Genomic DNA, 27,328 nt, shown 5'->3' on the forward strand with positions numbered 1-27,328 from the left:
AAGAATTGATGTCATAAAATAAGCTGGAATTCACAGTCTGTATACACACATTCTCCTAATTTGTTACACTGGTATTGTTTTACTTTACATGCAAGCAGGCATTCTGGGAAGATATGACAATGTGACAATTGTCACAAAGAATGAATAAAACTTCATCAAGTACTATACTGAATATGTATTTTACTTGTTCATGTGATAAAGCAAATGCAGTTCATTTTCTTCACTATGCAAAGTATTATAAAAAAACAAAAACCCCGATGTACAGAATATAATATGATGTAGATATTTTGCTAAGGAAGTGATATAAGATCAAATGCACTTAATTCTAGTTTTAAATCTGTCCAGATTCCAAAATGCCATGGTTGTAATCATTGTGGTTGAATTTAGCTTAAATTAAGGTCAATGATCTGTGTCATTTATGTTATTTTTGTCTAATATATCATGGCAAATCCAAATTTTGTTTTCATGAAATGATTTTACCTTAACATTATAGAAATCCTTTGATGCATTGAACTGTGTTACAATGTTAAAAATGGTATGGATTTCAAAAGCTAGTGCCCTCCAGCGAAAAGGCAGGTAAATGCACATTTTCTGTTGCATTTTATTTTGCAAGCATCAACTGTTGTACATATTAATCAAAGCATGCCTCTTTAGTAATAATAATGTGATGCTAATGGTTCGTTCTGTGGGACATTACTTCTCTTGATTTGCAAGTGACACTTCTGTTAATATAGGTCAGTACGCTGTTGGCTTATTTAGCTTTTGGTCTGCTGTAACCCTTAGGTCCTTCTCTGCAGTACTACAGCTTAGCCAGTTGTTCCCCAGTCTGCATTTGCGGATGGAATTATTCCATCCCAAGTGTAAAACTTTGCATTTGTCCGTGTTGAATTTCCTCTGATTGATTGCGGACCATTTCTCCAGTTTATCCAGATTGTTCTTGATAGGTGTTCTGGGTAACCTGGATGGACTGGAGAATTGTGGCTGTAGGGGACAGGACTAGGGGCAATGGCCTCAAGTTTCAGCAGGGGAAATTTAGGTTGGAGATTAGAAGGAATTTTCTGACTGTGAGGGTGGTCAAGCATTAAAACAGGAAAAATCATGGGGTCTCTATCCTTGGACAATTTCAAGAGCAGGTGCAGCATATACAGGCATTTGGCTGGGATGATCTAGTAAGGAATGTTCCTGCCTTGAGCAGGAGCCGGACTAGATAACCACATGAGGTCCTTTCCTATGATCCTGTGCCATCAGCCTATTCCTTTAATCCACATGAATTGAAGTCATCTACTGTTGCTACTTACAGAAAAAAACGGGGTGTGTTTGATAGTGCTTAAGGTGTCTTGCTACAGCTTGAGAAGGATAAGTTTCAGCCTCACTCTAGACTCTTGCCAGAGGTTGACCTGAATTGATCCAATTAGTGATCTAATCAGATACCTGATCATTCAGGCTGGAGAGTCAAAGGTGCCCAGATATGTTGCTAGCACACCTTATTCCTTTGTGTACTGTTGGGTATAGAAATTGGCATGTCTTAACCATGAATCCATAATAGGCTGTTGGAGCTTTGCCAAAGGGGAAACATTTAAGCTTAAAATAATGTTAAAAGATTTGAGAAGCAAGGATTTCTTATTGTGGTACATTTTATTGGACCAACTGGATAGTTAGGATAAAGATAGACAAGCTTTCATATGCAAGACATTCTTCGGCAAGCTATGAGATAATACGACTTTTCCTGGTTTTGGTCTGAGAGTATGAAGATTTTTGCCTTATTCTACCCACTTAGTATGCATGGATTTTATTTTCAAATTCCTAAGGTTGGTTCATTGATTTGATTGGCTGAAGATATTTGGGTCCAATTCTAACTGGTACACAAACCTCAATTCACACCAGCCTGGCAATGTAAAGAGTCCTTAAAATGGCAGACAATCTTGTCTGCTTGTGTCCTTAGACCAACAGGGCTACAACCTACACCCCTGCTAAAATGGCAGGCAAGAATTTTGGGAATGTATTCCAGCATTCATACAGGCAGTTGGGTCAGATAACCCTCAAGGTCTTTTCCAACTCTACCATTCTGTGACATATGGCATATTCTGTAAAGCTTTTTCATAGGAGTAGTGTGGTGTGAATTGACTTTATAAATGCAAATCAGATCCATTTGCATTTTAAATTAAAGGCTCCTTCCTTATTGCCTTTCATCTTCTCCTTTGTGGCAGTGAAGTCACTTGAGTTCTACTTCAGTTATTTCATTATTTTACTTCAGGAAGATTAGACTGGTTACTTGAAAATTTCAGTTCAGTATGTTTTTAAAATATGGCCAATCTATCCTAATGTTTTACAGATTTCAGTGCATATCTTCTCTAGTGTCTAGGTTTACTTATTTTTACACATCTTGTGTAAGAGTCTCAGTTACCTTCTAAGTAATATTTTATGTCTAAGGGCTGGGCGCTGTCGGCCTGGAATCTGTTTCCGACTCTTCAGCAGGCTCCGATTTCAGAATATGTTGGAATTCCAGACTCCAGAACTTCTAAGAATGCCATTGCAGGTGCGTATTTCTTGGGAAATAGTAATATCTTCCTGTTGTTACCTTACCATATCACTTTATAAAGTTTGTATAGAATTCTGCAAGTGTGTGATACTTAAGTTAGCTTTTCTTAATTTTAAAAAGAAAAAGTGAAGACAAAAGTTGTCATTTATGATAATTTGCTGTTGATACTCACTTGGCTTCTGCATAGCTTACCTTGCATTGTGTCTTAATGCATGAGTTCAAGTGTTGGCAGTACCATGTATTTATATGAATAATGTAATTTTTTTAGTGTCAAAATGGAAATCATGACATTTAATTACTATTGTTTACCTAGATCTATCATAAACAAACTTTTGAAGGAGGCCTAAAATGAGAGCAGGATTACCCATTTTGCTTCGCTAGCCTAGGTGCTGAAGGCTCCTGCCATGATGGAATCTGGTGAATTTTATTTCAGATCACAGAAATCATGCATCCTGCAGGATACATAATTTTCGGGATCTGATAAAATTTTTCAGATTCTATTGCATGTCTGTCAGCATGGGAAGCTGGGGATCAGGGAGCTGGATTCTAGGTTTCTTGCTTCCCAGGATCTTCAAAGGGCACTGAAAGAAGTGTGGTTTCCCTGGTGACCTTTTATCTTCCTGGAACATGGGGAGCCCAAGATCAGAAGGAGCAGCTCCTTTAAAAGATTTTGTGGAAAGTTCAGCATCATGGACCAGCTCAAGTACTGTCCTTCCTTGTCAGTGTGTAGGGAGTGTAAGAACATGCACTAAATGTGAGTGTTACATGAAATACTGCTATGTTTGCACCTTCTCCTTGGATTTCATGGACATTAGGGCTGGAAGGGACCCCATAAGATGAGGGGGTCCACTCTCATGTCCCAGGGGCAGGAAGTCAGCTAGGGTCAAAGGATCCCAGCAAGATAAGCATCCAAATATTTCTTGCAAGTGTCCAGAGTAGGTCCTTTTACCACCTCTGGGGGGAGTCTGTTCCAGGCCTTGGGAGCTTTGACAGTAAAGAAGTTTTTACCTTATGTGCTGCCTAGAACGGTCTTGCAGGAGTTTGTGATCGTTGGACCTTGTCATTCCCTGGGGTGCTTTAGCAAGCAGGTGTTCCCCCAGATCCTGTTGCACACCTCTTATGTACTTACAGGCTTCTACCATGTCACCAAATGACAGTTTTTATTAATTCCCAACTGTGGAAGTTAAAATACAGTATTTTTTATGTTTGCTTTGTTTTATGTTTATTAAAACACTCATTAAAATTTGAATGTTTTCTGGTATGTGTGTGTTTGCCTTTTTTAGACTATATTTGAGATTTATACTTATGTTATGAAATTGCAGATTTTTTTTTAATTTACAGGAGCTTTGTTTGCACACAAAACTGTTGGCTCCAATTAACTGTCCTATTGCTGATTTTCTGATGAAAGCCCCAGATCCTCCACCAGGCTTAATTGTCAGAAATGCTGTTCAAATGCTTAAGGTAAGTGGATGAATAGACTTACATTTATTTTTCTTCTTTGTTGTTTTTATTTTCATGGTCTGGGCCTTAAACTTGGCAGTGTATCTGTTATGTAGCCTGTTAGATAGTTGAGTATAAACTCTCCATTTGTGTAGTCACCTAACAAAAGGCTTTTAGCTGGCTGACTTTTTTTTTTTTTTTTTTTTTTTTTTTAAGGCTTCTGCTTTGTTATGTCTAGGCTAATACCTCATTATTAAGGGATGAGATAGTCTCTTCTTCAGAAGAAACCGTTGTTTATCTAATTTTTTTTTTAGATTACATATATACATAAATGTTTTAAAACCGAAGTAAATATGAATTTATATGTTTTTTTTATTATTGCCAGACACATTTCTACATTGTCTACATTCAATGCCTACATTGCCCCTAATAACTAGGGGTGTGTGAAGTGGGCTATATTTGATATGGATTTGGTCCGATTTGGGGGCATTGATTGGATTCGTTGATTCAGATCACGGTCCTGATTCAGTTCAGCTGAATCTGAATCTGAAGATTCCATACCGATTTTGGAGAATCAGCAATTCGGCCTTAGACACAGTGTTTTTTCTACACATCTCAAGGTACCAGGCGCGGCTTGTGAATGTTGAGATGGAGTGGATGCAGCGTCCCACAGGAGCGCGGGGGGCACCCCTGCGTTCTCGGCAGCGGACCGTCCCCCCAGCACCTCCTCAGGGATTGGCCATGGGGGAACCCCGGGTGGTCCCCCAGACCCAGGAGGCACCAGTCACCAAGCTGCAGGTCAGGGTGCTTCTGGTCCACTTCTGGGTCTGCTGCCGTGGGACGCTCCATCCGCCCCACCATCTCAGTGTTCACAAGCCACCTGGTACCTTGAGGTATGTAGAAGAAAAACACTTAAAGCTGTGTCTGTGTCCAAGTCGTCAAATCTCCCTGAATCTCTCTGAATCAATTAAAGGGTCTCTTGATTTAATTCGGAGATTTGGCTGCCAAATTGGGCCAAATCTCTGCTAAATCGAATCAGCGACTAAAGCTTCACACAGCCCTATTAATGTGTCCTAGAGCTTTGAATCTCCTTAACATTCCTGGGTGAACGTGGGGCATGGAGAAAGCAAAGATTTACTTGTAAGCTTGTGTTGAAATACAGATGACCCTCGCCATTCACAGGGGATACGTTCTCGTATCCCCCGTAAATGGTGAAATCTGCAAATAAGGCACTGTGTTCATGAATACCGTCTACATTCGTGAACGCAGTGCCCCTGGCGGCTTGGGGAGTGGGGTACATAGCTCCGGCGGTGGGAGCACGGTGGCTGCAAACGTGGAGCTCCCAAGGAGCTCCTATAAGTGTATAAAGTGTATTTAAAATGCAGGTTCGGCATTTGTGAATATTTGAAACCGCAAATGCCAAACCCGCAAATAGCAAGGGTTTCCTGTATGTTGAAAAGTGTATGGTGTATTAATCCAGTCATCCAAATAGTATTTACTTTCTGCTTTTACAGTGAATGATAAATTTGCTTGCTTTTTTCTCCTTTTTTTTTTTTTAAATTAGACAATAGATGCCATGGATACCTGGGAAGATCTCACGGAACTCGGTTATCATCTTGCTGACCTCCCAGTAGAGCCACACCTTGGTAAAATGGTGTTGTGTGCTGTTGTTTTGAAGTGCCTGGATCCTATTCTTACCATTGCTTGCACTCTTGCATATCGAGACCCTTTTGTCCTACCTACACAGGCCTCACAAAAACGTGCAGCTATGCTGTGTAGAAAACGTTTTACTGCGGGAACATTTAGTGACCATATGGCGCTTCTCAGGGCTTTTCAGGTATTTTCATCTACAGGAGGAGTACTGATAATAGATTACGTAAGAGAGAGTAATAGTGCACTTTAAGTATGACTAGCTAGAACACAGTTGTCATTAGTAGATTGTCCTTGTATTGAACCCAATAGTAACTTTCTCTGAGTAACCTAATATTTTGAGAATTATTTATTCTTTTCTTAGCATAATTTTGCAAAATTTACTCAGTTCAGTGTTTCAACTGAGTATCATTTTAAGTTAAAAGTGTATCTATACTAAAAGTATATCCAAGTTAAAATATATCTATATGTAAAATATTATCTAAAAATACTACTTGAAATGCATTATTTTGATATAGGGACATGTACATGGACAATTCTGTTTTATGTGAGGAAGAAATGTCCAGCGATTTTGATACCTTAAGGCCTCTCTGCCTTAATTAAACTAAACTGAATATTACTATACTAAAAAAAAAAAAAAATCTGGCAGTAGTAGTTTTAAGTTAACTGTGTTCGTAGGCATTTATAAAAATATATATATATTTATTTTTTCCCTACAGGCATGGCAGAAGGCACGGAGTGACGGGTGGGAGAGAGCCTTCTGTGAGAAGAACTTTCTTTCCCAGGCTACAATGGAAATAATCATAGGGATGAGGACACAGTTACTTGGACAGCTCAGAGCTTCAGGTAAATTGTTAAAAAATGCCTTTAAATATTACTCAGTCCCAGAAGAGATAGCAATGAGCATATTCAAATTTTAACAAGAATAAAACTCACCGGTGCTACACTCCCATGTAATGTATATAGTACTCTAGTGTATGTGCTCAGAAAGCTACATTTGATAGTGAAAAGATGGCATTGTACAACATCAGTTTATTCAATATGAAACAGGAAGATGCACTGAGGATCATACCTAAGTTCAGCCAAGCTTTTCATAGTTCAGGGTTGAGAATGGAGACAAAAATAGTTTTAAAGCATGTTTCCATTTCCCTGATCCAAGTCTTGACTGCAGATTGAATCAGATTATGGCACAACTTCAAGTACTCCAAAGGGCTGTTTCAAAGTTACACTAGATGTTTATTTTAGGGTATGACCCAGTGTTGCTTTTTGAGTTTCATAGCCTAGTAAATGTTTTATGTAAAGCATTTTACATGGTAGAGCATCATTATTTTAACATGTCAAAGCCAATTAAATTGAAGGATCTTAACCTAGTTGCATTTTAAGTACGTGCCTAATATATACTATATTAACTAACATAAGAGTTATTAAAATGTAATTTGGGGGCTGGGGAAAGCATAAATATATTGTTTTGACCCAAAGGAAATTTAAAAACAATGTGTGCTTATAAAAAAAAATACAAATATACAATCTTTTTTTTCCCTCTAGGTTTTGTGAGGGCTAGAGGTGGAGGTGATATTCGGGATGTTAACACCAACTCTGAAAACTGGGCCGTAGTTAAAGGTGCTCTAGTAGCTGGGATGTATCCAAACCTCGTCCATGTGGACAGAGAGAACCTTGTATTAACTGGGCCAAAAGAGAAGAAAGTGCGATTTCACCCAACCTCTGTTCTTAGTCAGCCTCAGTATAAAAAGGTAAAATATTTCTCTAAATGTATAACGTCACAAACTCCTTTTAGGTCTCAGCCCTCTGAAATCAAGATGTATATGTACAAGAGATCAGACCTCACTGTTGGCCAGATGAAGATCATGTTTAAAATTGCCTGCAAAAGTTGATGTCAGTTTATTTTAAAAACAACACTTTTAAAATACTTCTTTATCAGAAATTATCTGATCCTGGTTACCCTACCTAACGGAATGGTGTCATGAAGTTGTTTATTGGTCTCCAGTGTGAATTGTGTTTTGGAATGAAGTAGCAACATGGAATCCGCTTTGAAGTTCTGATCTGGGTTTTCCCTGTCTACTAACTGTACAGATTATTTAACTGTAAAAGGACAGTATAAAACTTTAGTACATTAGAATTTTTAATATTACACTGTTCTACAATCATGGCTGACTTCAGCATATATGTTGCATTTATTCCTACCTGGCTTGAGGAATAAACACATAAATAAATTTCTGTTCTTGTACATCTTAGAAAAGGTACAAGAACAGCCTAAAGCCTTTTTTGCTTTTGCTAACAGATTCCTCCAGCAAATGGCCAAGCTGCAGCTATTCAGGCGCTCCCCACAGATTGGCTAATATATGATGAAATGACTAGAGCACACAGAATAGCAAACATCCGATGCTGTTCTGCTGTGACACCTGTTACAGTGTGCCTCTTTTGTGGACCAGCAAGATTACCAAGTAATGCTTTACAGGAGCCCTCATCTTTCAGAGGTATAGTATGTTTGGAAATAAAAAAATTCCAATAATATGTACCCATGTGAGTTACAGCAACAAGACTTATTTTACAGGAGTAGCTAATGTGTCTCTTGTGTGAATTATGAAGATCTTGCAACCATAGTTCTTACAGCTACTGAAAAAGTCATTAAAGGTTCCAGTGAAAGACATGTTATGCCTAGCTTCTGTATTTTAATATCCTTTTAAAGATTATTTAAAACACTGCTTTTTCATTGGTTAAAGATTAAATAGTAGAACAGGAATGGAAAATATGGGGAGAGAATCTTCTTTCAAAACATTTATAAAGGAACACTACTCTGGGAATTATATTCCAATGTTGTAAGGCTGTCTTCTCTAAAAGTTCTAAAGCAGTTAGCTGTAGCAGGGGCCACTACTTTTCCACATAGTGGACAGAGTGACCTTCCTTACCTTGAGATGAGCACCCACAGCTATTTGCAGCCGCTTGATACACCAGTAGTCTGGGAGTGGAAGGTCAATTGAAAACTTTCTTCGAGTGTTGTCTCCTTTACCGCATCTGCTTTACTATTTAGCTTTGAGTCGCATCAAAAGATGTTTGAATCTTGTAATGACATAGGATTTTAAGGTCTAGGCTCTACTGGTTCTTTGGTATAAGTGTGTTTAAAGACACTTTTGGTCTTCATAAACTTAGACTATTTTATTTCTTTCTCATGCCTTTCCATTTGCAATTATTTTTCTTCATTGCTGATTCACTATATATACATTATTCTAGTAGCCAAATTGCTGCTTTTTTTCCCCCACTTACCTGGGGATGGATCAGAAGCAAAGGGATCAGTCTTCAGGTCTCAGAGACAGTGTATGAAGGTTCTTGTTTCTCTCTGTAGCCTGATGTTAGCTAGCCATAAAGTCTAGAGAGCTATCTTGAGATACAAAAATAAAAGTATAAAATGTCAAATATTCTAGACATGGAGTTCTTTCAGCAGGACTCAAAGGCCAGAGCTTTAAGTGAGGAAGAGCTGAATGTCTTACCTAAATTCACTGTATTTATCTTGCAGCTGAGTGGTTAAATTCTTTTGTTAGGTGATTAGTACTTAAGTTGACAGGTAAGATGGTACTAAACACTCATCGCATTTATTTTAAAAGGTGGTGTTTACTGTTTCATCTAATGCTTGAAGAAAAATGAGGTTCCATAGCATTTAACATTGAAGGAGTCACAGCAGTGTCTGTGGCAGTCTTTCTCTGAAGCTGTCTTACCAAAAATACTTTGAGTCAGGTTTTCTTCTGTCTTGTGGTACAAAAGGGGCAATTTAGGATATTACTGTGAGAGCTGCAGGTGTTATAATTAGTTTCTCCCTCTCCTGTATCTCAGAGTAAGGTACGTATGTTACTGCTGTGTCCTCATGACACAGCATTGCTGCTCCCCGGCACCTTAAGCAGCCAACATACTTCAGAGGAGCTTCAGGGCTGCTTTAAAACTATACCAAAAGATATGGACCCAGGTTCCGGGTACTTCTAATAGTTCTTCTGCTGTTCTTCCCCCTTCCCTCTTCAGGTGTACCTAAGGTGTAATTGAGACACCTGAGGATTGAGGTCGTTCTGTCTAGCCCCTTTCAAGGCATAATGCATCTTTTTATCCTGACTTGCGGGTAATAATAGATACACTTTTAATTGGAAAAGAAATTATCGTCCAGAGAGTAAGAGGTTGTACTGAGTTTTAGGCCACTTTAAATGTTGTTTAAAAAATAATATTCTTTAATATTTGTGCCATTAGGGGTACTCTGTTACAGCAGTTCTCAACCTTTTTAGATTCAAGGCATGCCTTGGAAATCACCAGCTCTTAGTTTTCACTTCTTTATTGGCTACATAAAAATAATACAGCACTTGTTCTTTTAAAAAGAACTCAAAGACCACAGCAGATCACAGTATTTTAACACTACAGATTCTTATTTAAAATCTCTGGGTTTATATTGTGCATCATGTTTGCGTACCTAACAGTGCTAATGCTGCGTTGTACCCTGCAGCACCCTTGAAAAGATCTCAAGGCACCCCAGAGTACCCCTGCACCCTGGCTGAGAATCAGTGTTCTATTGAATGCAACATCTGGATTTCAATTCTCACTTTTAAATTTTCAGTTGCTTAGATAACTGTTTTTTTTCTTGGATCTTTTTCTAATTGTTGCTTCTAAAACTGGAGTGTTTTATGGGGTATCTTCTTTTTTGTTTTATTTTTGTTGTTTTTGTTGTTATTTTTTTCTTTATATCCATATAGCATTCAGTGAAGTAAATAAATGTTCACAGTTTTCATAGACATTAGGGCTGGAAGAGACATTGTGATATCATCGGGCCCAGCCCCCTGCCCTAGAAGCAGGAAGTCAGCTGGGGTCACATCACCCCAGCAAGTAAATAAATGTAATAAGTTTAGAAATAGTGTTTTTGTAGAAAAGTTTTTAATGGTGATCTGTTTTCAGATAATGAGCTTTTAATGGTTGACTGGATTGACAGCCTAGCACACTTCCGACCTTTTAAAAGTAAAAAAAAAAAAAAATTATTTCTCTTTGGCCTCCTGCTTGCGACTTATTCCATCTCTTTTCTGGTCATCTATTACACTAATTCACTTCAGGTTTTTTTTCCTGAGTTAGTTTCTTCAGGATATTTTCATCTTTACACTTCATATGACCAGAAAACTTATGTTTGCACCTATTGATTTTCAAAAGTCAGCTTTTTTCCAGTGATGTTTCCAACATAAGTATTTGTCATCTTTTTCAGTTTCAAGGTTTTAAGTTTCTTTCCATCAGCAGTAGTAATGGGCACTTAGAATTAATTCTAACATAGAAACTCTATCAGAAATTCTGGTAGAGTAGAATGTTTGCATCTTTCACTAAATTAATATAGAAATATTTATTTGCCAACTCAATTTAAAAATAACATTCTTTCTGGAGAACCAGTTATTTGACAGCTTTGAATAATCCCGTTCAAAATTTTATATTACAACAATTTAGAAGCAGTGAGATTTTTGGAATGCTAGGATATCTTTAATTTCACCATTAGATTTAGAAAGACATTATGTAATATTAACTGACAAAATAACATTAAAGGACTTTGCATTTTAATATTGAATATTTAAAGTGAGCACCTTAACATTGAAAGGAACATTTTGTGAAGTAAATGTTACTAACTTGATACTAAGGTAAAATCTGTTTTGTGTAATAAAGCCAGTAATATTTGATTTAAACATTCAGATGTCAGCTTTGTCATTTCATTTCTACTCATGCAGACCTTATCCAGTCTTGCTAAGAAGTTTGGGACCCTCCAGACTAGAGTTACATTTACTAATGAAGCAATAGATTTAAAACACTGCTGAGAAATCTCGTATGCTGCAATTTAAGACTTTTTGTCCTGTCTGCGGACTCAGAGGACAGTTTTTAATTTTCGTTTTTGCAGTAGTTTTTCAAGTATTTTAAGACTTACCATGTCTCCACTCAGATGTCCTTTCTCTTGACTAATGAAACCTAATTCTTTCCTCCTCATTCACATTTATTTGGACCTCTGATTATTTTGGTTTTTCTCCAGTTGGTTCACATCTTTTTTTCTTTTGAGATTGTTATTCAGAAGTGGCAACTGATCTCCAGCTGAGGTTTTATCAGTGCTGAGAAAAGTAAAAAGATTACTTCATATGTCTTAGATGCACTGTTCTTGTTTATACCTGTCTGTATGGTATTTGCTTTTTTTAATAAAAGCATTACTTTTAATTTCAGTGAAACAAATATTCATGTGTTTAAGAGTATATAATGAAATAGGGTTTTTTTTGTCTGCTCTTGGAAACAATATAGAAGTGCTAATGTAGCTTTTATTTTTCTGTGTTAATTTAGTGGATGGTGCACCTAATGATAGTAGTGATAGTGAGATGGAAGACAAAACAACTGCTAATCTGGCTGTATTGAAGCTAGATGAATGGCTGCATTTCAAACTAGATCCTGAGGTAGGTAAATGTATCATCTGAATTATTTTACCCAAGAAGCAAGTATTATCTGCTTTCTTAATATTATCACTTCACTATGATTTCTGAAGTATTCAGGTCTTAAAGAATTTCATTGAAAAATAGTAAATAAATGTATATATTCTTACTTTTTTATAAAAAGTCTTGGGATCTGAAGGGAAAATTATAGCTAAGAACTTGCCACTTGATTGGAATAAATTAGATTTTAGGTTTAGGATTAATACTGTCAGCAAAACTGTAAGTACATCATATGTTTACTTTCCCACAACTCATGTTAATCTTGTTCTAAATTATCAGATACATACAAAAATATAAGGTCTTCTCCTGAATGAATAAAGCAAAGTTGATTTCTTTAATAAGTGGTTCTTTTTTCCTGCTTCAATAAATTAATGGTTTAACAATGCATTGAGATTTATGAATGCTAGTTTTAGTACATGTGCAAACCCTGCCGAAATCCATTGGAAACTTACACCCCCATGCATATACATTTTTGAGACAATGAGGCAGGATCAGAGACCTGGCTTTAAAGAAGAATGTCACTGATAAATAAGATGGTAAGGCAGCATGTAAAAAGAATGAGTGAGGTATAGATATCTTTTTAATGTGGTATTTAGGGTGAGGAGTCATGTCTATAGGACAGACATCTAAAGCTTATCAGACCCAGTATGGAAAATAATGTTTTCTATTTTAATGCTCTCTACACTATTTTTCTATTTTTTATTTTGGAAATCTTTGGTTTATGTCATGCACTAGCAATACAGAATCAGACCTACACAGTTCAATTTAGTTGAAATATATTTTAAGGGAAACGGGTCATTTAGAACTGTTCCACTTGCTTTATTGAAGAGAACATATACGGTGAAAAAATTAAGACAAAAGGCAGAAGGTAAAAAAAAGATTAGATTAAATAAACATGAGGTTCTAAATAAAACTTTAGTTAGAGCTGGGAATTAGTAGTATGTACAACTCAGAAAACCAGATTGTAGGAGCAACAATGCTAATGAAAAAGTTTAGATGATGGAGCTAAATAAAAAGTTGATTTTTTTTTTAGAGAACAATTAAAGAAAAACTAGGAAAGCAAGACATTAAAATGGCTTTAAATGTAATTGCTTTTTCAATTTGAAACAAATGCATTTAATAGTTCAGACATTTTATTGGGTGTTGACAACCAACAACCCACAGGCCAGATCTGTGTTGTGAAGGTCTGATTCAAGGGGACAGGGGTGCCATGTTGAAGTGACCATTTAAGGCTTTCTGTTCAGTGACTTTGCTGCTGAATTTAATGTTCCCTGTTGGTGTTTGCCACAGCTTTCAGTGGCACTTGGTAAGCAGAGGGGGACACAGAGCAGGGAGGGGATTGGAGCAGCCAGGGATTGGCAGCTTGTGGCAGTGGCCACATTGCAAGCACTTATCCCAGTGCTCTAAACAGTTGTTCTAGAATGTTGCACATTGCCTGGTTAGTGAGATGAGAAAGTGAGAAGTAGGACATTGTTGTTACAGAGCTATTCAAAATGTCATCAGTCTTTTAATGGAGGTGACATTCATTATAGGCTTCCAGTCTGCTGTTACAACTCAGACAGAAATGGCACAGCTTATTTCTTCGCCGCATGAGAGCCCCTTCTAAACCTTGGTCTCAAGTTGATGAAGCAACTATAAGAGCAATCATAGCTGTTTTAAGTACTGAAGAGCAGTCTGCAGGTTTACAGCAGCCTTCAGGAATTGGACAAAGACCAAGACCAATGTCTTCTGAAGAGCTTCCCTTAGCATCTTCATGGAGATCAAATACCAGCAGGAAAAGCTCGGCAGAAACAGAATTATCTGATGACTCTTTTAATGCTGAAAAGTAAGTTGGTTTGTAACTTTCCATACAATACTGTACCTTAAATTCCTGCTTGGGGCAAAATTATTACAGTTCAACTGAGCCCTTTGATTGAACCTGTATAGATTTTAGTGGTATAAATTACAAAAGGTGAATCTGGCTCAAATTTTGAGTCCTCCAGAGGAAGGTGAAATTTTTCTAATATAAAAAATTGCAGAGCAATAACTGAGTAATTTTTCTAATAGAAAGCAGTGTAATGCCTGAACTAGATCTTAAATAGGTTTGTATTATTTTGAGTATACTATTTTTTTCCATTTCTTTAAGGGTTTCTACAAAAAAATGGGTAGAAATAGACATACTGTATTTATTTGTATAACACAAGCTTCCTGAAAAAAACCCATGAAACTTGTTATGGGAAGGTACAATGAGGAAGAAATTTTTTCCCTTGAAAAATAAATAATTTAATATAACAATTTCATAATTTTTAATTATGATTTAATATAACAATTTAAAAATACTTTTAACCAAGCTGTTTGAAAATTAGTTGGAAATCCTTAAGACATGAATCTCAATTTTTGGTTGCTAATTTTTTCATAGATTTCATAGATTTATTTCATAGACATTAGGGCTGGAAGGGACCTCGGGAGATCATCAAGTCCAGCCCCCTACCCAAAGGGCAGGAAGTCAGCTGGGGTCACAGGATCCCAGCAAGATAAGTATCCAATTTACTCTTGAAGGTGTTCAATGTAGGTGCTTGAACCACCTCCGCTGGCAGACCGTTCCAGACCTTGGGGGCTCGGACAGTAAAGAAATTCTTCCCTACGTCCAGCCTGAAACGGTCTTGCAGGAGTTTGTGACCTTTCGACCTCGTCATCCCTTGGGGCGCTCTGGTGAACAAATGTTCACCCAGATCCTGGTGGTCACCCCTGATAAACTTATAGGTGGCCATCAGATCACCCCTGAGCCTGCGCTTTTCCAGGCTAAAGAGTCCCATGTCTCTCAGCCTATCATCGTAAGATCTGTTTTCCTGACCTCTGATCATGCGCGTGGCTCTCCTCTGGACTCTCTCAAGCTTCTCCACATCCTTTTTGAATTGTGGAGCCCAAAACTGGACGCAGTACTCCAGCTGCGGCCTCACCAAGGCCGAGTACAAGGGGAGAATGACGTCCCGGGATTTGCTCGAGAAGCATCTATGGATGCAAGCCAGTGTTTTGGTCGCTTTACTAGCCGCAGCATCGCATTGGAGGCTCATGTTCATCTTGTGGTCAATGATGGGGAAAAGTGTGTGTAGTGTGCAAATAAATATGGTAATTATTCGTTTAAACTTTTTAATTATAGAAATGTAAATTGCAAACTTGTCACATGGTTGCTCTTACCTTGAATGGCTCATACTGCTATGTACAAGTCTTTTATGTAGAAATGAGAGTTTTTTGTTTCAAACCCCCTTTAAAAACAGTAGAGGCAACTAAATATATATATATAATAACTCCCTTATTCCCTTCTTTACTAGTTTGTGTGTGCATCCATGTGCATGTATCTATACTAATCATACCCATAAGAATGTGAAATTTTTTCTAACTTTATTCAAATACTAAATTTGAGAAAGAAATTAGAGGTGCACCGATACATTTGTCTGATTATTGGATCAGTACCAATATTAAGAAAATAGTTTATATTGGATATTGGCTCCATGGGACCGATAATTTGGCCAATAAATGTCCGTGCTGTGCGCAGCTGCAGTGCAGCATGGAGAGTTGCCTCCAGCTGGTAAGTCAGAAGGGGAAGGAAGGGGCGTGAGGGGCAGAGCAATGCCCCTTGCTATGAAGGAGGGGACAGGGACAAGCGCTGCCCAGCTGGGGCAGGGGGGCTGCAGTGCGGGATGGAGGCACGGCTCGTGGGGTGGGGGTAGCTTCTGCTGCCACTTGCAACCCAGGAGGGCAGTGGGGGAAGGGCTGTGCCCCCAGATCTGGCAGCTGCATGGGGGAGTCGGCTCTGCAAAGGGCTCTTAGCCGGGGCTGGGCTTGGAGCCGGTTCTGGTGGCTCTGGGAGGAGACTGCAGCCACCCCAAACTTCGCTGCAGCTTCGCTTCCAGCCCCATGCTACCACCCAGTACAGCCCCAGCTTTTCCCGGTCTTTAGGCCAAGGCAGGGCATTCAGCTGGGGCAGCGGCAGGTGGTGGGCCTGGGAGTGGAGCTGCGGTGAAATTTGAGGTGGCTGCAGCCTCCTTCCAGCGCTGCTGGAGCCTGCTCCAAGCCCAGCCCCTGGCAAGAAAAGCCCCATGCAGCGCTGGCTTCACCCTGCAGCTCAGCTTACCCCATGCCGTGTAGATCTGGGGGCACATGCCAGCCCTCCCAGGGTGCAAGCAGCAGGGGGAGCTGTCCCCACCCCACAAGCCGCACCTCTGTCCCTTGCCCCCTCCCTTGGCTGAGCAGCGCCTGCCCCCTCCCTCACCCAGGGGGTGTTGCTTTGTCCCCCCTTGCCCTTTTCTTCTCCCCACGCCTTCTACCGCACTGAACTCGCAACCTGATGGACCCTGTATTGGATATGGGATCGGTATTGGTTGATATCACTCTTTAAATATCGGCTATTGGTATCAGCCCCCAAAATCTCTGTTGGTACACCCCTGAAAGAAACACAAATTATTTTAAATTCTTGGTTAGTTTTCATGAGTCCACTTAAAATTGAAGCTAGTTTGATCTGAATGTGCATGAGAAATCTCTTAACAGCAGGAAGAAAACCAATCAATAGATAGTTTGGGTTGGGTATGAAACAATGCTATTTGTTCATGTCTTCTTTAAGGGGCAGCCTTCCTTGAATGCACCCTTCTCATAAAACTTGTCTTCTGGAAAGAGGTAGTAGGTTAAGTGTCACTTCTTTTTCCTGCATCACAAAACCAAAACACCTCATAGTTTCTCAGGATTGCAATACATGTAGCTGTGCTCCAGACTCGGCTTTAATTGAAAGTTGTTTTTTTTTTCAAACTGTATGCTCTTTGGTATTTTATACTGACCAACTATTATATTTAGACAGTTCTGAGCTTTCACCTATCTTTCCACAGAGTTTTAATGAAATCTACATCGCCAGCATTTCACCAGCCACAGAAATACAAAGAAAGAGGTATCTTACATTCCAAACGAAGTTCAGAAGACAGGTCAGATCAGTCATCTGTGAAATCCACAGACAGTAGCAGTTATCCCAGCCCATGTGCCAGTCCTTCTCCTCCATTATCTGGAAAGGTAAAATATCACCTTATTTATGGATAGTAACAAAAATATAAAGATGAAATAATCTACCTGACATTTCTTTTGAGAGCAAAAGAACAATATTCGTATGCAAAATAGTACCTGATGAAACTAAGGCTTCAGTGTACAGTGTAAAATGTCATACAAACATAAATAATCCAGACCCTAAAGCAGGGACGGGCAATTATTTCAGGCAGAGGGCTCCTTACTGAGTTTTGGCAAGCCATCAAGGGCTGCATGACAGGTAGCCAAAGGCAGATAACTATTAATTTTCTAAATTTTTTAGGGGCCCCGTGGGCTGGATAGAATGGCCTGGCAGGCTGCATTTTGCCCACGCTTTCCCTAAAGTGTTTAAATTCTAGATAGAATACTTTTGTTCAAGAGCTGCACAACCTCCTGGAAGCTCTTGTCTGCAGATTTGTCTCAGTACCAATTTTTCAGTTACTTCCAGATAGCTAGGTTAACTTGGGTCTCGTGCTTAAATTGAAAATGTAACACACAACATATCTAGTGTCTGACTTAGGGGCCCCAGGCCTTGTGCCATAGATTGTGACATGCAACACATACAAGCAATTTATGGCATGACACAATGGCAAACCAGCCACAGAGATATTTTACATTTAATATGAACGTCTTCATGGTTGGTTTGTATCATGTTTTTCCCCAAAGCTGGGCTGTCTAGTTAGCTTTTAAAGGTCAAGGCACAAGAGGGGAACCTTGTATTGGGGACTGGGGTTCCCCTAACACTGTCAGTTCAGAGGGAACTGAGGAATTTTATCTCAGGTCTTGAAAGTCATGCATCATGCCATGCATGTGTGGCATGGCAGGATATACAAATAGTGGAATGAGGCATAAAATTCCTTTGATCCCATTGAGCCATGAAATTAATGTATGCCAGGGCCTGGAGGTAAGGTACTAGAGCAGAATCTATAAGGTGGTGGAGGATGCGGTCTAGGTGGAGCAGAATGTCTCTCCTTGTGTATGTTAGCTGCCTGGATTTATTTAATAGGAATGAGGGAGGAAATCTGTCCTGTTTGCATCAGGAAAATTGGTGCCAAACGCAAGTGCCAAGAGGTCCTTTTCTTGACAAACCTAGAATTCTAAGAGGACTTTTTGAAAAGATACTTTACCAGATTTTTTTTTTGCACATGCAGTCCACTTGCTTTTTTTGCAGGGTTCCAAGTCTCCTTCACCAAGACCAAATATGCCTGTTCGGTACTTCATAATGAAGAGTAGCAATCTGAGAAACCTTGATATTTCTCAGCAAAAGGGTATATGGTCTACAACCCCAAGCAATGAGCGGAAACTAAATCGAGCTTTCTGGGAGAGCAGTATAGTTTACTTGGTATTTTCAGTTCAAGGATCTGGACATTTTCAGGTGAGTCCTAAATTATAATTTAAATTGTCTACCTGGTGGTTGGGTAATAGCACAACAGATTACCATACAAAGAGGAAAAACTTTGTATATTATTATAGAACAGTTTTAAGTAGTTTGTATTTGGTTGATAGAAAAAGGAGCATTTCATGTTTCTCTGAAGTTTTCTCTTCAGTCTGACTCAGGAAAGTTGTTCAGTCATTAGGACTGAATTGCATACAGAGCTCTTCAGTCTGGATAGCATTATGCTTTATGTGTGTGTCCTCTGGTTGAAAATCAAAGGGGAGGAAAGACATCAGACAGGTGTCTTCATTCTTTTCTTCCTCTGACTGCCAAAAATAAATGTACCATTTATGATTTAATGGCAACTTTTTGTAAAAGTCATGGAGGTCCACAGGTCTGGAGAGAGGTCTGTTTCATAAAGAAAAATGCTAGGAGAGGTTATGGCTATGGGTACAGAGAGTTATTTCACCCTGAAAGTTATTTCACCTTGTAGCTTTAAAGTAAGGACCGTAAGCATATCTTCTAAAAAAGGAAGCTAATCTCACATGGAAGAGAACCAACACCATCCCCAAGTAAGTGTTGGTGCAGAAGCCTTTCACAAAGTTCAGTTTGACCAAGGTACCAGGGGGCTGTCTCAGCTTGTTACATAAAATTATCTATGAAAGTCTAAAAAAAGTTGAAAATAGACTGAGTTAGTTTAGACTGGGTGTGTCAAACATGCAGCTTGTGGGCAGGGTTTGGCCCATGGAGCCACTCCATCCTGCACGCTGGACCACCATCAGGCCACCAGAAGTTGAGGGGGAGGGCGTGTGGGGAGGCAGTGGCTGGCCACGAACATGGCGATTGGCAGCAGAAGGACAAGCAATAGCCTGTCACCCTCCAGCTGGTTTACCTGTCACCACTGCCACATTTTTACCTTCCCACTGTGGGCCCTGTGCTGGAGCTGCCACCACAGCACAGGATATGAGGTGGTGGTAGCTCCAGCTCTGAAATGATGCATGTGACAAGGGCTGGAGCTGCCCCCATGTGCTCCAGGTTGGAGCCAGAGCTGCTGCTGCTACTTCATCATGCCCTGGGCTGGATCTAGTGTGGAAGGAGCTCTGTGGTTTGGATTTGGCTTGGGGTGCAAGATGAGTTTTGAGACCCTGGGTTTAGACCAAAAGGATTATCAGTAAGACCCAAGGACTGTAGTGAGATCATCTCTGGTGAACAAGAAGAGTTTGGAAGTCACTGGATCAGTATTGGTGTGCTGGAAAATTAGGTCTAACGGTGGACCAGGTAATGAAGGGATGCGGTAATTCCACCCATCAGACCTTTACGGGGTTTTTAATTTGACACTGATGTCAGGGAAAGGGTGGACTGAGAGAAGGAATAACCTTTACCAACTTTGCTGGCCCTACTACCGTCCCTCACGTCTTTGGTGTTCTCTGGGATGGCTCTGGATTTTCATAGCTCTGATGCCCTGACCTGATAGAACCCTGCTTAAAGGGGACCCACATAATATTGTAACCTCTACCAACTTCGATCAGATTGTGAACCCCACCTACACTGTGACACTTGCACTCCAGCTGTCACCTTTTAATATGCCTTTTTCATTTCCTATTACATTATATTTAAGATGTTTTAACTGGTTTTCCTTCTTTTTCTGTATCTTAAATATTTTATTAAAGAAATTCTTAAAATTTGCCAAAGGACTAAGGCTGTGATGTCTGTACTCAGAACCCTGAACCCTGTTTAACTATTTACTTTTGTTCAGTGACAAGATAATAACATATTTAATACTTCATTCGTTTATCCCATTGATTAAACATGGGTAAGAATTAATACCTGAAAGCCTGTCTATGTTTATACCAACCATACAGTTGCTCTGATAAGAGAGATCATCCACAAGATTTCTTGCCTGTTGTGCATTTCATGGACCAGTAGCATCAGCTTAACACTACCATTGAATAAATATGGTATCAGTGCTTAATTAACATGGCTCTTGGAAATAAGGCACACATTGTTAGCCTGAATTTGTCTAGCCCTGGCTGTTCGCCTGTGGATCTTGTTTTGATTGCTAAATTAAAGGCCCCTCAACTAATAGGTACTGGACACAAAAGTTGGCTTTGAATCTTGTCTAAACAAAAAAAATACCATGCTTCTTGTTTGAGGCTATATTTTGTTGGCACATTAAAATGTAATTAGAGTTTTTTGGGTTTTTTAAAATTGTGCATTCCAGTCAGTAAAGAATAGAAAACCAAAATATCAGTGTTTCACTTTCTATAAATTTGGCTTTACATGCATTTACACATAACAAAATCATTTTAGTAAAAAAACCCAAAAAAGTCAAACATTTATTTATTTATTTAAAATTAAGATACTGAGATATTAAAGTCACAGTGCAAGCCTGCTCAGTGTTTTACATAAGGCTTCTATAGAACATAATTGCTTCTTTACTTCAGTTTATTTCAAATGTCACATTGATAATTTAAAGTAGATTAAAAAACACCCTGGTTTCTATATTCTCACTATCACTATGCTCATGTTCTTAGGGAAGGACTTCGAAATCTTTCATTAAAGATATATTCTAAATGGAAATGATTACTTTTATTCTGGGTTGCATGAGTATTATTTGTTTATAGACAGTCTGGTTAGGTTTGTCACACTTAAACCATGTTTTTTGTTTTTTTTTGTATTTTAAATTTTGTCACAGGGTTTTGCTAGAATGTCTTCAGAGATAGGACGTGAGAAAAGTCAGGAGTGGGGCTCCACAGGCTTAGGAGGAGTGTTTAAGGTGGAGTGGATCCGGAAAGAAAGTCTTCCCTTTCAATTTGCGCATCACTTACTCAACCCTTGGAATGACAATAAGAAAGTACAAATAAGCAGAGATGGACAGGTAGCGCATATTCTCATTTAAAATCTTTACTAACTATTATATATACAGGATATTTAAAAGTTTCTAGGCAAGTGTAGTTTTCTTGGCTTTACCTTTTCATTTTTCGTAATAGTTTCATAGCGCAGCTTTGTATCTTACTACTTTTAATCTTCTGTCAGCACTTATCTTTCATATATCATGTGTTTAACTTTGATTCGATACTGGCATACTGTGTTCTGTTGTTCTATTAATTTGTTTGAAGCTTTGTCATACAGCAAGGTAGAACAGATGAAACGGAAGAAACATCATTTCTGGAGAAGGTTGACACTTCAGTGTATAACAGAAGACATACAGAACCAAATACAATTTTATAATTCTCCAGGGTACTTTAACCCATGTATTTAAAAACTATAGAAAATACTATCCCACAATGTGTTGTGTGTGCTGTAAAGCTTCTGTCCTTTGCTTTTAAAATAAATATATTCTAGAGCAACAGAGGCCATATTTCTTCTTGTGTGAAATGGAATATGAATGTATTTTTGCTAGGACTGTCAGTTAATTGCAGTTAACATACACAAATAACACAACAAATGAACACGTTAATTTTTATAATAAGCGTTAATTGTACGTGTCCATTTTGACTAGAAGTGAGCAAAATCCAGCCCTCCCTGCACCCTCTCTAGACTTGGCCTGACAGAGTGACCAGAGCGGACCAGCTCTGGACCGGGCGTAACCCACATGCACAGCCCTGACCTCCTGCCCATGCTGAGCAATGGTAGCTGGGCATAAGCTGCTGCTCTTCCCCCTTACTGCTGCTGGGCCTTTTTTGCTGTGGCTGCCCAGAGCCCATGCCCATGTCTGGGCTTCTCTGTGGTCTGGGCTTCTCTGTGGCTTCTCTCTGCTGCTGTCACTGCTGTCTCTGGGCCTCTCAGTGGGGAAAGGGCAGCAGTGCAGAGGAGCCTCAGGGGCTGCAGCAAGAAGCGCCTGTCAGCGGTTAGGGAGAGGAGCTGCTTTTCCCCCTGCCCTGAGCAGCAGCTTCTGTCCAGCTACTGCTGCTTAGCATGGGCGAGTGAGTCTGGAGCAGGCACAGGGTGGGCCAAGGTTGGGGCTGTTTGTACAGGTTCGTGCTGGCGGCACAGGTCTGGAGCAGGTGTGGGGTGAGCTGGGGTCAGGGCTGGGGCTGTGTGCTGCTGGTGGTGGTGGTGGGGTAGGAGCTGCAGGGCACATAGGCTGTTGGGTGAGGGGATACTGATTATTGTTTAACTGTGCAATCAAAATTGCAATTAATTACAACTATTCTTTTCAATCTCACAATTAATTGCGATTATTTTTTTAACCATTTGTCCGCCCTAATTTTAACTGAATATCTATGAAAGAGAAAACTTCTAGAATATGGATCTTTTGGATAGTTTGCCTTATATTTGATTATAATATTTAAAAAGTTGCTTCTCGATGAGCTTCGTTATTCTTTGTGAATTAATGGTAAAAAATACCCTTATGATCAATGTGCCCTCTGCAGTCTACTTTTTAAGATCATGAGACTATATATTAACCAGAAAATTCCCTATCAATGCTGGGGCCTTGGTAGTACATTGGGGTGTCTTCTGCTTCCTTCTTGGGTTGACTGTAGATTTTATTTTTTAATTGGTGCTTTGGGGCTGTGTTGTACAAGAGGGGGATGTTCTTGTGGACCCACTTTGGCCAAATACCTATTACAGGGATGCTTTTAGGATTTTATTGTAATTTGCTTTGCTTTTCCTTTACCTTTATGAACAATGTGGAAGAGATTCTCGTCAGAAATGGCTTGCTTAGTTTTAATCCAGATACAGAGTCTCATAAAATTCAAATAGTCTTTGTTTCATTTTAGAGCAATACAACAGATTCACACATATCCATAACAGTCTTAGTTACTTGGAAATCAACTTGCTTTTCACAACATATAAATGATCCCAAATATACATAACTGATCCAGACGTGATCAAAAATATATCAGCAAGGATAGTCACTCTGAAATTTAAACTTTTAGTATTCGCTATAACCTTACGAAGGTGGTACCTTGAGAGATTTGTAAGATAAGGTTGGTGATAGGAAGGGGAATGGAGAAACACAGAGACTCTGGCCTGGATGGGAAGAAATTGTATAATGTCCCTGAAATAAAGGGGAGCAGAAGGGCAGCACACAGGGAGATAGATAGAACAGAGGAATTCATGGAATCCTGGGTACTTGCAATGTGCTACACCTACACGGAGTGTGTTTCCTGTATGTTATGAAAATTTAATCTTTTTATTCTTTGAAAAGCCTTTTGTTAAAGGGGGAATGTAGTATATGTTGTAATACCCAAAGGTATCTCTTCAAACAGAACAAAAACCAAACTGCTAATTTTTTTGGAGCTCAGCCACTAGTGTGTTATGGCTTCTTTGTGTTATGGTAGTCTTGTAACATGTCTAAACACAGCAGCAAAAATGTGAATTTGCTATTTAAGATTGCTTTTGCTTTTCTTCAGGAACTAGAACCACAGGTTGGAGAACAGTTGCTACAGCTTTGGGATCATATTCCTGTGGTTGGAAAAAATGCAACTGATTGATGCACAGAAATACACTTGAGGTAATGTATTGTAAGACAGGGGCTTTCAACCTTTTTTAATAAGTGTAAGACGGGGGAGGTATCTGTCCAGCTGGGCAGTGCCTGTGCGACCCACATTGGTGCGTCACCACCCTCGCCCCACTCTGGCCGTGCTCCTGAGAGGTGGTAGCAGGGGGTTGTGGGTGGTTGCAGCATTCCCAAGTACCCCCAAGGATCGCTCAGGGGTATCCCTGGTTGACAACCCCTGTTGTAGGATAATTATGCTTTTTATTTTTTTTTTGAAGGGGACCATTGTGAATTTTCATTATTCCTTGCATTATATGTTTTCACCATATTTTTTTCTTATGAAGAATTGTAAATATTTTTATGGGGGAGGTTGCATAATTTTGTCAGAGAAAATATAAGTTTGTTTTTAAAAAATTTCCTTTTTTTTGTTTTTGTTTTACAGCTATGGCTGCTAAGAACATCTGTTTAATAAGCACTGAATCCTGCAGTGCATCTGCAAAAAAAAATAAAATAAAAAGGGGAGAAGTGTCGTAAGCCAACAGGCTCTTGGAATTGCACCATTCCTTGACCATTAGCACTGAACCTCCATCCCCCACCACCCCTGCCCGGGGGGTACCTTTTTAATTTTATTAAGAACTTACAGTAGCAAACATCAGAACAGTACTTACTAGTATGTTCTTGACAGAATGAAAATGATGTGTATTTTATAGTTTGACATGTATGGCTTGTCTACGCTGCTTCAGTACTGCTCCTGGTCATGAATGTTCAGTCGAGCAAGTGTGTCCACTCCCTGCACAGTACCTCCCAAACTGAAATATTATAGCCAACTTAATGCTGCGCTGAGTGCGTGTCTTTTGAGAGAACTGTGTGGAGAGCTTATTGGCAGGCACCAGCACTACTTAGGAGGCTATGTTTACTTATTTTTCAGGTGACTGTTAATGGGGTGGCCATGGTGTGCCTCCTGCTAGTGCTCCCTTGTCTGGTACTGTTGTGCTGTGAACATGCCCTTAGTGTACAGTTTATTTTTGAGCAAGTAGTTTTAAAGCTTCAGAATTAAATTTAAAACAATGGAGAAGACTGAAATTGCTGGTGAGTTTTAAATAGCATGGTAGGGAGCTACATATACCCTTTCAGTTCAAAACAACAGAAAATTTTTAGAGCAATTATTGTTACATTAATCTTGCAACTTTTATTATTTAGACATTTTGAGAATAGAGATTTCCAGTTATAGGTGAAGATTTCTTACAGTAGCCATCGAGCATCTAAATGTTATGGTAGAGTAGGCTATGTACAGACAAATGACTTAGCAGAATGTACTCCTTGCAACTGATTTTTAAAAATTAAATACTCCTATATTTATAGCATGAATGGAAAGTGTGTAGGCTTTTCTTTGTTTGAACACTAGTTCAGAGGGTGTTTCTAAATCCCCATTATCCTTTTAAGTGAGGGTTATACTTTTTGTCCATAGATCTGTAACTGCTTTTTTAATGGCTACTTCCGTTATTAGCAAACAAAATAGCCTCTTTAAAGGTGCTGCCAAAGGGCAGTCTGCCTGGTCATGTAGCACTGGGCATTAAAAAAGAAGTAACTCTAAACACTTTCAAAACAGTTACCAGCAGCATTTTCCTTACCTTTACTGTTATCTTTATTTTCCTGTGTGTCTCCACAAAATTTATACACTTAATGGCTACTATCAGAAATCTTCATCTATAACTGGAAATCTCCATTCTTGTCTTTTAATTTATTTTCTGTTTTCTCCTCTTGGGCATGTATTACTGCTGATATTCTGCTATTTTGGTCTTGTCTACTTGGGAAAAATACTGTGCTGTAAGTTACAATGTGAATTTACTGTGTATTAGCTATTCCACCCTGATCCTAACTTTCTACTTGGACACTTTTATGCTTGCAGGCTATATCTGTATTATGCAATTATGTTGCTAGGTACTGTTACACTGAGAGATGTAATATTCGCTTTGTAAATGCTACCTTCCAAACTGGTAGCAGTTTAGCTAGCTGCCTTTAATGTACTGCTATATGTGTATTAATAAGCCCTCAGTGAAGGAGAGTTTATTGCCATAAGCTCAGTGTTATGATTAAGGCAGCTACAGTAGTTTCAGGAGATACAGAGATGCAATATATTTGCTATGGGCAGTTTTGGTGCCAGAATTGAGCAATATCATCATACCCTCAAAGAGCCATTGTAAGAAAAGCTACCTTGATCTTAATCCATACTAACTACCAAGATGTTCATGCAGAGAGTTACAGTTGATTCATGCCCTATCTTACTGTACAGTTGCTTCCCTGGGTATACAAGCTCCCTCTCTCCTTGAGGCTAATTGCATTCTACCAAAAACTTTGGGTTCCAGAAAGTGGTGTGTTTTGAAGACCTAATTTTACTAATTCCTATCTCCTAACTTGTGCACTTCCTTTTGTGCTGTAGTACTGAAGAGCCCCCTATTATATTACATGACTTTTAAGATGTGCATGAAATCCCTTTAGAAATTTGAACAAGGTAGAGGGTTTGCAGTTCAGAGGAAATCTTTGTTACTGAACTTCAAGCTAATTGATAGTGCGCGTTTCCTTTCAAAACTAATAAACTTAAGAAAGCTTAGGAACAATTTGCAACCTAAACTCTTGAAAGGACCGCACATCTATGCTTGTACACTCAGAAGAGGAAAAATCATGAGTGGCCTTAAAAGAAAAAGGAGGAGAAATATTGAAAGAGAATCCATCTTTTCTCCAGGGAAGTATTTTATATTGATACAGTGCATCAACTAAGATATTCAGAATGTCCATTGATTTTTTTTTTTTTCTTTCCCCTGCATGCCCTTTTATTCCTTAAGTTTCGTGTGTTTGTCACATATTGATGTGAAATCATTTGCAGTTAAGGTTTTGCTGCACATCATTGTAGTTATGTGTTTCCCCTATTAAATTTTCTTAGCAGTAACCTTAGATCCAGATTTCGTGTTTTATCTGTTCTGTGTTTTTGGAGTTAGAAATAAGGAATTACAGGAATAAAGTTTTTTTTTCGGTTTTAGCTTTGTGATGTCTTGCAGTCATTACTTTCTGTATATAGAGTAGATAAATTGAGTGAAAATATAATTTTGAACAAATCCATTATTAATACTAGGAATATACTTTTAAAAATGCAATATGTTATACAGAAATTAAACTGATTTTACAAATTCTTCTTAAATAACAAAGTTTGGAGAAGTTATGAGCTAATTCTGACCTGAGATATTATAAAAGCACAGTTTAAACTACTAAGCTTTCCTTATTCATAGTGTTTTCACGGGGCCTGTGCTTCCTCCAGTTCTTTTCACTTTATGGAACAAGCAAAC

At 38.9% G+C, this 27,328-nt stretch overlaps 1 protein-coding gene across 3 annotated transcripts in view; it reads left to right on the forward strand.

The window, feature by feature from the left end:
• The window catches only part of YTHDC2 (YTH N6-methyladenosine RNA binding protein C2), a 55,672-nt gene extending 28,648 nt beyond the window's left edge, over window positions 1-27,024 (forward strand). For all 3 annotated transcript variants that reach the window (XM_090038387.1, XM_090038389.1, XM_090038390.1), the window contains 14 exons: window positions 494-576; window positions 2,431-2,536; window positions 3,881-4,000; window positions 5,544-5,816; window positions 6,349-6,475; window positions 7,175-7,380; window positions 7,929-8,124; window positions 11,975-12,084; window positions 13,653-13,945; window positions 16,980-17,157; window positions 18,338-18,541; window positions 21,237-21,419; window positions 23,902-24,002; window positions 24,430-27,024. In XM_090038387.1, the coding sequence (XP_089894513.1) occupies window positions 494-576; window positions 2,431-2,536; window positions 3,881-4,000; window positions 5,544-5,816; window positions 6,349-6,475; window positions 7,175-7,380; window positions 7,929-8,124; window positions 11,975-12,084; window positions 13,653-13,945; window positions 16,980-17,157; window positions 18,338-18,541; window positions 21,237-21,419; window positions 23,902-23,982 (2,160 nt within the window). In that variant the 3' untranslated portion in view covers window positions 23,983-24,002; window positions 24,430-27,024. The remainder of the gene's footprint in view (window positions 1-493; window positions 577-2,430; window positions 2,537-3,880; window positions 4,001-5,543; window positions 5,817-6,348; window positions 6,476-7,174; window positions 7,381-7,928; window positions 8,125-11,974; window positions 12,085-13,652; window positions 13,946-16,979; window positions 17,158-18,337; window positions 18,542-21,236; window positions 21,420-23,901; window positions 24,003-24,429) is intronic.
• The last annotated feature ends 304 nt before the right edge of the window (window positions 27,025-27,328 follow it).

Source organism: Crocodylus siamensis, chromosome 3, assembly GCF_052110815.1.
Source record: "Crocodylus siamensis isolate JL-2025a chromosome 3, ASM5211081v1, whole genome shotgun sequence".
NCBI classification, from domain to species: domain Eukaryota; kingdom Metazoa; phylum Chordata; order Crocodylia; family Crocodylidae; genus Crocodylus; species Crocodylus siamensis.